This window comes from Coenobita brevimanus, chromosome 41 (genome assembly GCF_032717465.1).
Source record: "Coenobita brevimanus isolate Jiangsu-jjx chromosome 41, ASM3271746v2, whole genome shotgun sequence".
Taxonomy (NCBI): Eukaryota; Metazoa; Arthropoda; class Malacostraca; order Decapoda; family Coenobitidae; genus Coenobita; species Coenobita brevimanus.
In genome coordinates this window covers 19,651,320-19,664,397 of record NC_136994.1, presented here as the reverse complement: position 1 = coordinate 19,664,397, position 13,078 = coordinate 19,651,320, and the positions used below count along the sequence as shown (strand labels likewise).

At 43.0% G+C, this 13,078-nt stretch overlaps 1 protein-coding gene across 1 annotated transcript; it reads left to right on the top strand.

Annotated features, from left to right (window-relative positions):
- The first annotated feature begins 2,274 nt into the window (after positions 1-2,274).
- Positions 2,275-10,668, top strand: Arp5 (Actin-related protein 5). The gene is made up of 13 exons (XM_080270633.1): positions 2,275-2,325; positions 3,529-3,676; positions 4,428-4,534; positions 4,998-5,211; positions 5,667-5,950; positions 6,408-6,623; positions 6,887-7,096; positions 7,351-7,481; positions 7,902-8,040; positions 8,620-8,775; positions 9,065-9,301; positions 9,493-9,613; positions 9,868-10,668. Exons 1-13 carry the CDS (start codon positions 2,275-2,277, stop codon positions 10,014-10,016), a joined length of 2,163 nt encoding a protein of 720 aa, XP_080126759.1. The 3' UTR covers positions 10,017-10,668.
- Positions 10,669-13,078: the final 2,410 nt, after the last annotated feature.

Below are 13,078 nucleotides of genomic sequence, written 5' to 3'. Positions count from 1 at the left end.
CACTCGCTACCCTCTCCACATGGCCAAACCACCTCAATGGCCTAAAATCACCGTGCGTTCATCTTCACAGCCAAGTTAGATCAACACTACCCTTTGATGCCAGTCATGAAGAAGTGCTATGGAAAGGATGTAGCATTTAGGTATGGGTGACATACTGCAAAATTATGAAAATCTGGGCCAAGTTAAGGTGAAATGAGTATAGGTTGTTTGTCCTTAACTGTACACCAATTTACTTATAATTACTCAATGTACTCCAATTGTACTCACCAGACTACTTCCCTCATACTGTACACCTGTTGAGCACCTTACCTGTGAAAGTAATTAGCACCATTACATGTACAGTTTTAATTAGCTTATTATCTTAAATGTTTTAATACCTGGCAATTATCAGTTCTTATTATTAGCCTTACCTACTTAGGCTGTGGTGACAGTGTGCTGATGAAAAATACTGTATCAACAATACCAGTAACGATAATAATGATACCATAACTAGTAATGACATTTATCTATCTATCTATCTATCTATTGCCAGACGCCATAATCCCGTAAGGGGTGGCCACTTGACTTTGAGTTACTTATTTTACAGGGAGGGGCACTAACCCTCCACCAACCCACTCGTTGACATGTAGGGAGCACGTATGGGTTGGTTATATGGTAACCACCCAGCGTTGTAAATGGTTTCTTGGCTTACAGGAAACCATTTGGCTTGTCACTCAATGTAAAGCCACCTGTTATGATGCAATAATATCAATAAAACATTAATAATAATAATAATAATAATAATAATAATAAATATAATAATAACAATAATGTTTCAAATATACCCATCTATTTATGATCCAATCCTTTTATACGTCATTAGGAGTGTCCGGTATTGGGCCTAGGCTACTCAATCCTGGCATCTATGGCAAGAGTGACCAGCCACCCTCTTCCCTAGGTAGCACAATGTGAGCAATAAACCCCAACCCTCCCTCAGATGCAAACCCTTACAGGCTCCATCCAGCTAGAGTGACTTAACCTACTTGGCCTCCCCACATCATCTGATTTTATGGTTACCACCCAGTTTAGGTAATGGTCTTCATGGCAGCAGGAAACCATTTCAGTTATGAACTATATTCCTTGTAAATGAGGCAAGATATAACACTGTGTTGCAATTTACCAACAATAATCCTAATGCTGTCAGGAAGGAAGCCAGAATAAAAAAAAAAAATGAATAAAACTAAAGAGAGTGTAAGCTATGCCTCTTTCAACCAGCACCATTCCCCCTTCTTAAATCTAATCTAATGGTCTTCAGTCACTATGCCAAATCTGGTGTCATTCCACCCAACAGTATTGTCATGCATAACATTGTTAAAGAAAAGACAAACAGAGCCAAAGGCATGACCTTGATGGAAGTAATGAAGGTGTGAAAAATATGATGATGTACTCACACTCTCTCTCTCTCTCCTAACCACACCCTACAATTTCCTATACAAGATAGATGGCCCCTGCTTATCTCTCTCACTTCCTGCCCTCTAAAATTAAGTTACCCTCTCCCCCCCCTCCCTCTCTCTCTCTCTCTCTCCCTCTCTCTCTCTCCATACATAAAAATATACTGATTTATATATATATATATATATATATATATATATATATATATACACTGTGAGAGAGACAGAGAGATATAGAGGGTGGGGGGTGGGTGCAAGGTATGATAACAAAGTGAAGGTAAGGGTGGAGTGTGGATGAAGATGAGGGGTGATATGAGAGCCAGATGAGGCCAGGGTGATGAAAAGACAGTGTGAGGGAGGAGTGAGAGTATGACAATGGGGCGGGGTGAGGTGAGGGAGGGTGTCAGGGTACTGTGATGGCAGAGTAAGGGCAGGGTGAGGGTGAGGTAGGATATGACAGGAACATAACTAGCCTACAATGTGAAGATGAGGGGAGTGTGGAGACAGGGTGAGGGGGTGAGGGTAAGTATGGAATCAGAGTGAGGGGTGAGGGAGAATTTGAGAGGTGGGAGATGCCAGAGTGAGGGCGAGGGAGGGTGTGGGGGTAGGCTGAGGGGGTGAGGGAGGGCCGTAGGATGACACACAGCCACTGACACCTGCCATCATCCGCCCACTCACCTAAATCCTCCATTTTTAGCAGCAATTTCGAGGCTGATGCAACACTTGACTCCCTCACTCACTAACACTGCACTACACTGATGTCTTATCGCGCTCAGATATAACTTCTTATCTATATTATCACGGGAAGTTAAGGTCTTTAAAGGATTGATACGTCCACCCAAATATGGCGGAAAACTGGACGGATGCCAACCTAAACTTTTATCTTCTGCTGCTTGTATGTCATTTGTTGAGTATTTAGCATCCCATTTTCATTATTGTATTATTATTATGAGCCTTGATGTGGGTCATGATTTTGAATTATCTTCGTATTTCTTGTTGATAAACAAAGCGATAGCTCAACGCAAGTCACATGTATTTTGCTGTCATGGCGATGTAAACAAAATTATCATCACAGGAATAATTAAGAACTTTGAAGCCATTTAACTGACATCTTTGTATGCTAAATAATCTATTATCTGGATACTTTTCTTTCGTTATCCCGTCTGACTTACTTATAAAACAAAAAAACACTTTTCCTTTATTTGCCAATATTAAAATTTCGAGATATGAGTTAAGATGAATAACATAAGTGATAATGGGTACAAATATGGAGCTGGTATTGCTTCATTCCCAGTTCATTTAATTTAGTGTGGAACTCTTTCCCAACCGTAGTTTTTACATAAAATTTTTATGGGCAATAATATTTTTCACGATCTAAAGGTATTCCAGTACCAAATTGACACACTACTATGATTTTCTCAGCATATAATATTGGTGAATGTAACCCCGGGGACCCCATGAAAACATTACAGCTCGGGGGGACGCGAGATACTTATTTATTCCCCTATATTTTGTGAAATAATGGGCTCAGGCGGTAGGGAATAGACTGAACTTTTAGTATTTACTGTTTTAACATATAGAAAACAACATTTAAATGATCCTGATTGCTTTAAGCGTGATTATAGTATTCGAAAACAGGTGCCTTTTGTGGTCCTTCAGTATTTACTATATTTTTCTTACTGTTACCTGTTAAATTCAATCATCTTAGCATTACCTGGCTGTGTAATTTGAGTGTTACTATACAGGCAGTCTGAAAATTAGGTTAAGTCCAGTTTAGGTTCTATATGGGTTTTGCTTGGAGATTTGTACATTGCTTAGAGGAATGTAACAAATAAAATACTTAGAGGATTGTAACTCAGCATTTAAAACAGCTACAGCATTTATAGATAGGTATGTTACAGTTGGGTACATTTACATATCAGACAGTCAAGGTTATTCTGTTTTTTCTTTGAACAAACCTAATTAATCTAACCGAACTGAACAAACCTATCTACCCTAACGTAACTGTTCAATGCTAACTACTCTAACCTATGTAATCTAACCCAGCTAGTTCAGGTGAGGAGTGTGAGTGTCTGGAACTGCTAAAATACATTACTAGTGTCATGGTAGTCATATCAACCCCTATCCTGTATTTCTTTCAGAGGAGACGGTGCTGCTTTATGAACTTAAGGATGCTCGCTCGGTGCCAGACCCCATACACACTTACGATGCCGGCTTCAAGGGAGTCCCACTGATTATCGACAATGGTAATAGGCTCTTCCTTACCCCCTTGGTCACCAGGATTTCCCGCTTAACTAAAATAATCCCTTGTCCCCCCAAAGTAAAATTCCTGAGAGTACCACTAGCGAAGAAAGAGTAATGAAAGATTTTTTTTTTTTTTTTGATAGATTTTTCCAGACGTAACGAATTCATTATATGGGAGGATAAAGGATTTGTGTTATAAGGCTCTCATCTCTTCTCTTCTCCCTAACACCTCTTCTTTAGTCATTTATTTTTTTTGGTTCTCCACGTCTTCTACTTGAACAGAACCTTCATGTGTTAGGCTGGGTAAAATACTTCCTTACATTTCAAAGGAGGTTTATATGGGTAGGTGGTGGCGACCATCATCCACTCACTTGATGTAGTGGTGCCTACTTCTTCCTTAGCCTTTATCATTCTTTTTCTGTGTCTGTCCTCCTGTCTTCCTATTTCTCCCATCTTTTCTGTCACTTCTTACTGTTTTTCTTTCCTTTACAGGTGGCTTTACATTGAGTGACAAGCCAAATGGTTTCCTGTAAGCCAAGAAACCATTTACAATGCTGGGTGGTAACCATATAACCAAACCATACGTGCTCCCTACGTGTCAGCAAGTGGGTTGGTGGAGGGTTAGTGCCCCTCCCCGTAAAACAAATAACTCAAAGTCAAATGGCCACCCCTTGTGGGATTATGGCGTCTGGCAATAGATAGATAGTTTATATGGGATCGAGTGTTACTGTTTACCTATATTTTTTCTTCTAGGGTCATACCAGTGTCGTGTCGGGTGGGCCACAGACAAGGAGCCCAGGATAGTTTTCCGCAACTGCTACGCCAAACACAGGAAGGACAGAGGCAAGAAGATCGCTGCTGTGAGTATTTAAGCACTATAATTATACATTTGCAAATTACCTGCCTTATGTTTTGTGTAGGTTAACAAGAGAAGTGTAAACATCAAGGGTAGGGTAGCAAGAGGCTGACCAAAAAACACCTGGGATGAGTTCCTACAGAATGACCTAGCTATGGGATAAGAAACTGAACAGGGAGGCTGCCAGAGATCAAGCTGCATGGAGAGCCGCCAGTAGGTGACCAAGGCTGATTCATGTAAGCATGTTAGAGCCTTTTATAAACAAAATATTTATGTTTATTTATGTATGTATGTACTTATGAGGGAGGGGGGGGTGAGTTGGGGGGAGGGTAGTCAAATGGTGGGTGACAGAGCGACTTGGAGGCGTTTTGTCTGCGGCCACCCTTTGCGGGATTAGGGCGTCAGGCTATAGATAGATAGATAGATAGATGTACTTGTGTAATTACTGTATTTCTCTATCACCACAGGAGACAGAAATCCTGGTAGCCAACGACATCGGCAACATGGAGGCGGTGCGTTTCCAACTAAAGTCTCCGCACGACGAGAATGTTGTGACGCACTTTGAGGCGCAGGAGACCATGTTTGACTACACCTTCACACACCTCGGCATCAACACAACACGCGTACCCCACGACGTCATCATTACCGAGGCGTTCTGCAACCCTAATTATTCCAGACAGTGTTAGTGTGGTCCGTCTGTTTCATATCCGCTGTCGGGCAACTCTCCCTCCATCCCACTTCAGTATATATCTCCACCTCATCCTCGGTCTCCAGCCCTCCCTTCATCCCACATCACTCATACCTCTCCACCTCATCCTCCATCTCCCTCGTTCCCTCATATCCTCCCTAATAATTACTTCATTTTTTATCTATCTATCTATTGCCAGACACCATAATCCCATACGGGGTGGCCATTTGACTCTGAGTTATTTGTTTTACAGGGAGGGGCACTAACCCTCCACCAACCCACTTGACACTTCATTTTTTATGCTGTTAATAATGTTTCTTTCCCCTGTCCTATCATTATACAGTTATTGTGTATTTTGATGATATGAGTATTGTAGCCATCAGTATTACTTTTGACCCCAGTGAGAGTAATGTGAAGTATGATATCAGGCCACAAACTACCCCAACAGTAATGTCCGAGCTGCTGTTTGAGTGTTATGGGGTTGACAGCATATCGTACTGCGTTGATGGGCTACTGAGCTACCACCGCAACCACCCCAGCACCAAGGATGGACTCGTGGTAAACATCGGGCACTGCACCACACACGTCATCCCAATCCTCGGCGGCATGGCCGACCCCAGCTGTGCTCGGAGGATTAGGATGGGAGGACAACATCTGACGAGATTCCTGTGGCGATGGCTGCAGCTTAGATTCCCTCAACACCTTAACGCGATCACCTTATCCAGGGCCGAGGTGAGGAGATTGTCTTGCATGATGATGATGATGAGTGTGGATGTACTGGAAGGTATTAGATGATGATGTGGAGAGAATGAAGACTGAGACTGACTAGGAGAGAGTACGTGAGTGAGGTGGAGGGGGATGGAGAGGTTGACTTAGATTTCCTCAACACCTCATCATGGTCACCTTATCCAGGGCAGAAGTGAATTTAGATTTTGTGGTCTTCACGTGGATAGCCTGCAGAGTCTGGCCATGTGGAGTGGTTGGAAAATGAGAGACTGAGTAGGAGAGTGTGGTATATGAGTGAGGGAGAAGGGGAGAATGAGGTTCAGAGATGGGGTGAAGGTATGTGTGAGTTTGGAGGAGAATGATGAGGGTGGTGTGAAATGGGATGATGATGATGATAATAAGGGGATGCTGCTGCTGCTGCTGATGTTGATGATGATGATGATGCTTGACACCACATCCACAGGAGATACTACACGCACACATGTACGTGGCGGAGGACTACATGAGTGAGGTGGTGAAGTGGGGCGACGTGGATTATTACGAAAAATATGTACGCAGAATTCAGCTGCCATTCGTCGCAGCCCCAGTCAGCACAGTCAGCGCCGAACAGCAAAGAGAAAGACGCAAAGAAGCAGCACGGAGACTGGTCGAGCTTAATGCCAGGAAGAGGGAGGAGAAGGTTGGTATTGGTGCCAAGTGGTGACATGTGAATGTTGATATTGGTATCCCTTTTATTTTTTTTTATTTTTTTTATGCAACGAAGAAGGAACCAAAGACTAGGAACCCACAAAACTGTTCCCTCAAAAAAATAATAAATAATAGTGAGCCACATTTAAGATCTGTTCATTTTGAGATGTCTTGACACATTTAGAATGAGGATACAGTTTACTTGGTTCAAAGCAGTGTTGACTCGCGTCTAACCTGGCGATCTTTTCCCATCAGCTTCTTGAGGACGAAGCAGAATTAACGCGACTGGTGGAGCTGGAGGAGGCAATGGAGGAGTTTACACCAGATGAACCGGAGTACCAGCATGCGTTGGAGGAGGCGGAGGTACCCAGCCTGACACACCTCACCAAAAAGATCTCGATACTGCACCACAAGATTGAGAAGACCAGGACCAAGATGATGCAACAGACTGCAGCAGAGGAGGAGGTGAGGCAGTAAGGGAGAGAGAACTGGAGGCAAAGGAATGAGGGGAGGGAGAGGACGGGGGAAGATGGAGGAGAGAAATAGCCTATGGATTTTGATTAAGGGAGATTGAGAAAGAGAGTAAGGCAGTCACAGGGTAGATCAAGGAGAGTTGCAGAGCTGAAGGAAGCTGGGAGGAGAGTGTATGTGAGAGAATGAGTCCTTAGAAGCTGTCAGTTTTGATCAGAACTAATTTCATCCTCCTTGTCTGTCCACAGGAGCCAAAACCCAAGCGTGTGTGTGAGTCAGTGAGTCCCCAGAAGCGAGCAGACCTTGAACAGTGGGTGGAGGAAGTAAAGCAACAGTGGCGGGACATACAGGCACGACGCGCTGCACGGAGGCACAAGAGGTAAGAGTATTTTTTCCTACCTGACATAAATCCCTAGCCTCATTTAGCATAATTGGTGGCAAGATGTAAGTAAATGGGAGGTTTTGATTTGACTAGTAACCAAGGAGACTCATTCTTACCACATAAATAAGACCTCTCAAAGTTTATGTAACCGTGATTATAGTATTTAAGTTGTCAGTGACCCAGTTGTGTGAGGTTAAAACATAGCCACTCAGTTGCATGTGTCTGCCAATTATTATGTCCCTTCATGACTCCAGTTCAAAGTTCTTCGATAGACAGACTCTGCCAAGTCTTGAGAGCAGATTTCTGCATGTACTTCTCTTCCAGCATTTTAAAAGCTTCTCTTATGTTTGTGTGTGTGTAAATCATGGGTGGGGTTGGGTGACATCCCCAGTGACGGAGAGTATTGTGTTGTGTCAGACAGGAGATGGCCAAGCGTCGCACGGCAGCATCACAGGAGCGCATGAGGATTATCTCACAGTTGGCGCGGCGCGAGAAGAAGGACGACAACTTTGGCATGAGAGATGAGGACTGGGATGTTTACAAAGCCATAAACAAGGTATATGATATTTGTTTAGAAGAGGGTTGAGTCAGTTCTTGTTATTGGATGTCATTTGTTTGTGTAGTAAGGTCAGTCCTCGTCGTGTCACCTTTTTTTACAAGTGGTTTGAACGCCTCTGTTGTGGTGATGGCCTTATATAGCAAAGAGGTGATTGCAGGTTTTATGCTCATTTAATGCCACTTAAGGGAAGTAGGCTGGTTATCTATCCTAAAATGTACTGGATTATTGTGATGAGGAGGGACAGATTGAGATGGTTTGGGCATGTGGAGAGGATGGAGGAGGACAGTTGGATGCAGAAGGTGAGAAGTGTGAACATCAGGGTAGGGTTGCGAGAGGCAGACCAAAAAAGATGGAGGGCAAGGTCATAGAGTGTGACCTCAGGGATATGGGACACACTAAGGTGGCTGCCAGAAATTGAGCAGCATGGAGAACCGCCAATAGAGTGTGTACTCAGGAATAGGGGACTGAATAGGGAGGCTGCCGGAGATCAAGCTGTGTCAAGAGCTGCCATTAGGTGACCAAGGCTTTATAAACGATACGATACGATTTGTAATTGAACTCCCTTTTCCTGGACAGGAGGGTGGAGGATCAGACAGTGAAGAAGAGAACGAGAAGCTGCAGGAACTAGAGTCAGCCTTGAGACAACACAGCCCTGAGTTCCTGGGTGATGCCAACTCCAGCAAACCCACATCACTGGCCGAAAACTACCAGATACAGCTGTCAACAGAACAGGTTACTGACTCCACTGCATCACTCTTGCTGTCTCCACACAACTGTATTTAGCTAAGGAAGGATCTCATGTGTTGAAGGACTTATTGAAGGCTGTATACATAACTCCTTCAGTTTGTAAAGTCCTTCTCAGAGAGTGATAGTGATGTTGCTGGTAATAACACTGATGATACTGACATGATAATAAAGATAAGGATGTTGGTGATACTGGTATTAATCATACTACTACTACTACTGCTTCTACTAATACTACAACTGCTACTTCAGCTAATAACACTTATCTGTTAAACAGATCCGAATAGGTGAACTCCTCTTCCAACCCTACATGTATGGGCTGGAGCAGGGAGGCATCACAGCAACCATCAAGTATGTTCTGAGCCTGTACGATTCTGCCACACAAGAGCGTATCGTGGGCAATGTTTTTCTCACTGGTGGCCCATCATCGCTTCCTGGGTTGGCTGCCAGAGTGCGCAGAGAACTCCTAGCGCACCGTCCCTTCCAGTCACACTTCTGTGTCACTGAGGCAAAGGTACAAGAGAGGGACAGAGGCTAGGAGAGGGAGGGGAGAGAAATATATGGGATGGAGAAGGTGAGGGAGATAAGAAGGGAAAGAGCAACTAAAAGGAAGGAGGGAAGGAAGAATATGAAGGGAAACAGGGGAAGGAAGAAGGGAAAGGAGAGAGAAAGAACGTGACTGGCTATAATTGTGTCTTTTCTCAGTCGCCAGTGTTGGACCCGTGGTATGGTGCGCGTGACGCAGCCGAGGAATTGGTAGCAGTGGGAATCAGCCGAGCAGACTACCAGGAACATGGCGGCGATAGAATCACACCCAATAAACGCGGTAAGTGCCTCCATGGATTACCTTTTCATCACAACACTAATACACTCCAGTCCCATCCTTCTTCTCAACTCTTCAATCATAAACCTACCACCCCTCGAGCCCTCTGTATTTTTACTCTGACATGGCCAACAAAAACCATCGCTCCAACTTGTATGCTGCTGTTGCTGATGGTAATGATTGATGGTACTGTAGTCATAAAAGTAACGATAAAGATGGTGATGATGATGATGGTAATGCTTTCTTATTTAATACAGGTAACATGTACTGGGCGCCCCTCACTCCTGTTGCCCTTGAGTCAGCACCTGGGTCAGCTGTGCCAAGTAAGGAGACAACCCCTGCCCCTCCTGAACTGACACCACTGCCCTCTGACACCACCAATGATGCTGACAACACATCAAGCTAACCTGACAACACCTTGTGCCAGCATGTGTTAGTAAGCTTGATCCTGCATCCGTCATCCAGTCCAGTTTTGCCCCAACACCAGGAGTACAGGGACCTGGACAAACCTACTCATTCCAGACAGTTATGCGAGAGTAACCAGTTGCTCACTCCTTCAGAAGCATTAGGTGAACAAGAAATCCCAGCCATCCCTCAGATTTAGACACTTACAGGCCACGTATGGTTGGAACGCCTTTACTAACCACCAGGCATCTGAAGACAACAGGACTTATGCACTACAGCAGTACACAGCACAATGACCCACTTTTGATCTCCCTGTGTGCATCAGAGAACTGTCCAGTGAAGAGGAAAGTACAGAAGTGCAGTTGAGATGCAGGTCTTGAGTCATGAATAAATGCTTCCATAGTTATGAACTTAAATGGGACCAAGAATTTATTTATAACTCAAAATGTTCCTAGGTCAGAATTTTCTAATACCTGAGACCAGATATGTAGTCACTGGTGAACGTTATGAACACACAAAGAAAGTGAAAAGTGTGAACATGAGAGGTAGAGGTTGCGAGAGGCAGACCGAAAAAAAACCTGGGACGAGGTCATAGAGTGTGACCGAATAGGGAGGCTGCCAGAGGTCGAGTAGTGTGCAGAAAAAAATCATTGTTTTACCAGTTGCTTGATGTAGTTTTGGTCACTGGTACCCTTGTCATAGTCTTCAAGTAATCTGTACCGTAGGTGTTGATGTACTTGTAAAAAATAAATACATGTTCCTCCAGAAGACTTTGTATCAGTTACAGTATTTTATCCTTTGAATCTGCTAACAGTCTCTCTCTCTCTCTCTCATCATCATCATCATCATCATCATCTCAGCCTCTTTTCCCACCAAAGACTGGGGTGAGGCCACACTGAACCAATCAATCAATAAATCAAATAACACTGTACTTTCCCATAAGGAATTCCCATACTGAGGTTGGTCAGGATACAGCTGATGTCTTCTAAGAACTGGAAGGTGAAGTGCCAAACCCAACTAATTACTTCCGGCTAATTATTTCCCAACAGCTAATTACTTTCCAACAGTCGCTGAAAACCACAGGAAAAAAGGAAACTGGAAACATATAACATGATTTAGAACAGGATGATTTAACCTAAGAACCTTAACAACTATTTTGGATTTGAAATCAAAATGAAAGCCAGTGTGGTACATTTTCTACTTCAAAAGATGTGCATGAAAGTACAAATTCTTTAAAAATGTTCTGTCTATGATACAAGCAAATATACAAGATCATAAGTTTTGTACTTTAGAAAGACATTGTAGTGTTGTAAACAAGATGGCCGTTACTCTGGCTTGTATCTGAGCGGCTTTGGAGATCTCAACACCCATTCCTTAGTAATTTAGTCTGCATAACAGACTTCAATATATTATACAGGGTAACCCATAAACAAGGCTCTTCTTCCACCTGACCCAGCAATTTCTCGTGTGTTGTGGGACGGCTCAGACAGTATTATCACCACCTTGAATCACTTATATCCTACTGCCACTGCTGCATCCAAACCCACACCAGCAGACTGACCCATCCCCAAAGTGAGTTACTCTGCACACAACACCTCATTAACCTCATGTATCTCACTGATGTCAATATTTAAAAAAATAAACAAAATAAAAACAGATAAACGACATACATGGGACAAAGCGTAATATGCATAATAAATCCTTAAGAAAGAGATACAACAAAATCTCCAACACCACTCAGAATACAACACCATTTCTCAGCCATGTCAAAAGTTAGAATATGCTTGACCCTATTGCTGCTTGCAGATTCTTGGGGTAAGTTGATGATGATGATAATGTACAATTGTCTGGCAGGAATTAAGGACTTACATTGCACCATCACAGTCAAAGGCTTACACAGACAGCAGAAGAGAATTGTGAAAATACCATCATCATCACTGTCATCATCATCATCATCATCCAGATCTCTTTTATCCTACCCTAGGGTGGGGTGAGGTAGGGGCCACAGATCTTATGTGTGTTATATTACAGACATTAAGTGAGATCTTGTACTCAACACTTTTAGTTAATACTCTCTTGCCAAATTAAATTACAGTATAAAAAATTAGGACGGAGAATGCAGCAATAACAGCAGCAAAGAGGTCAATAAATAATACAAGGAATTCATTGCCAAAGCTACAACTACACTATAACCATCACCATCTGCTGGAAAAACTGGATATATACAACATTTAAACCCATCATCCAATCCTGTATTTTATATTTCAATTCTCGCTGCCTCCAGGTGACTTCATTCGGTTTTCTTCAACTTAAAAAATCTCCATACTGAATACAACTGGAGGGAGCGAGAATTAAAAAAAATACATAACATAAGACTGAATGGGTTAATACACACTGCTACTGTATTCTGTATTTTCTATTGCATATAATAATAATCTCATTGATAAAACATGTCTACTGTACTGCTATAAATAAATTAGATTAAATAATTCCTTTCCGCACCATATGGTAACATGGATTCAGTAACACAGGTGAGAATATTAAGTAGAGCAAACTAAGTCAAATGAGATGCTTGGATTCAGAGGGAAAAATCAACCATGAGAGTTTTCAGAAGGGACTTGGAGGGGGAGACTAAGGATATGATGGAGGGAAGAGGTGGAGAGATACATGACAGGAGGAGGAGCAGGAGACCGATGATAAGATGGAGGGATGAAGTGGAGAGATACATGGAAGTGGGAGGAGGGAACTGAGGATGAGATGTAGGGATGAGACAGAGCTATATATGAGAGAGGGGAGGTACATGAGAGATGGGGGTGTCAGTGATGATGTGGATATGCTAGAAAACATTTGATGAAGTGTAGAGAATGAGAGACTACCTGGGAGTGTACGTGAAAGAGTTGGAGGGGGGAAGGAGTGGGGGAGACCGAGGCTGAGATGAAGGGATGAGGCAGAGAGGCATATGAGCGATGGGGGTGCGAGTTGAGGAGAAGGCAGCCTGATAGCAGATAACAGGGTAACATGAAGGCAATTCAATTATGGCCGCATGTTATGATATTAAGGTGT

Coding starts and splice junctions, on each gene's coding strand:
- Arp5 (XM_080270633.1), top strand. CDS start 2,275: ATGGCGGAAAACTGGACGGATGCCAACCTAAACTTTTATCTTCTGCTG. Junction 2,326..3,528: donor ACTTTTATCTTCTGCTGCTT/GTATGTCATTTG, acceptor ATACATTACTAG/TGTCATGGTAGTCATATCAA. Junction 5,212..5,666: donor CCCTAATTATTCCAGACAGT/GTTAGTGTGGTC, acceptor CTACCCCAACAG/TAATGTCCGAGCTGCTGTTT.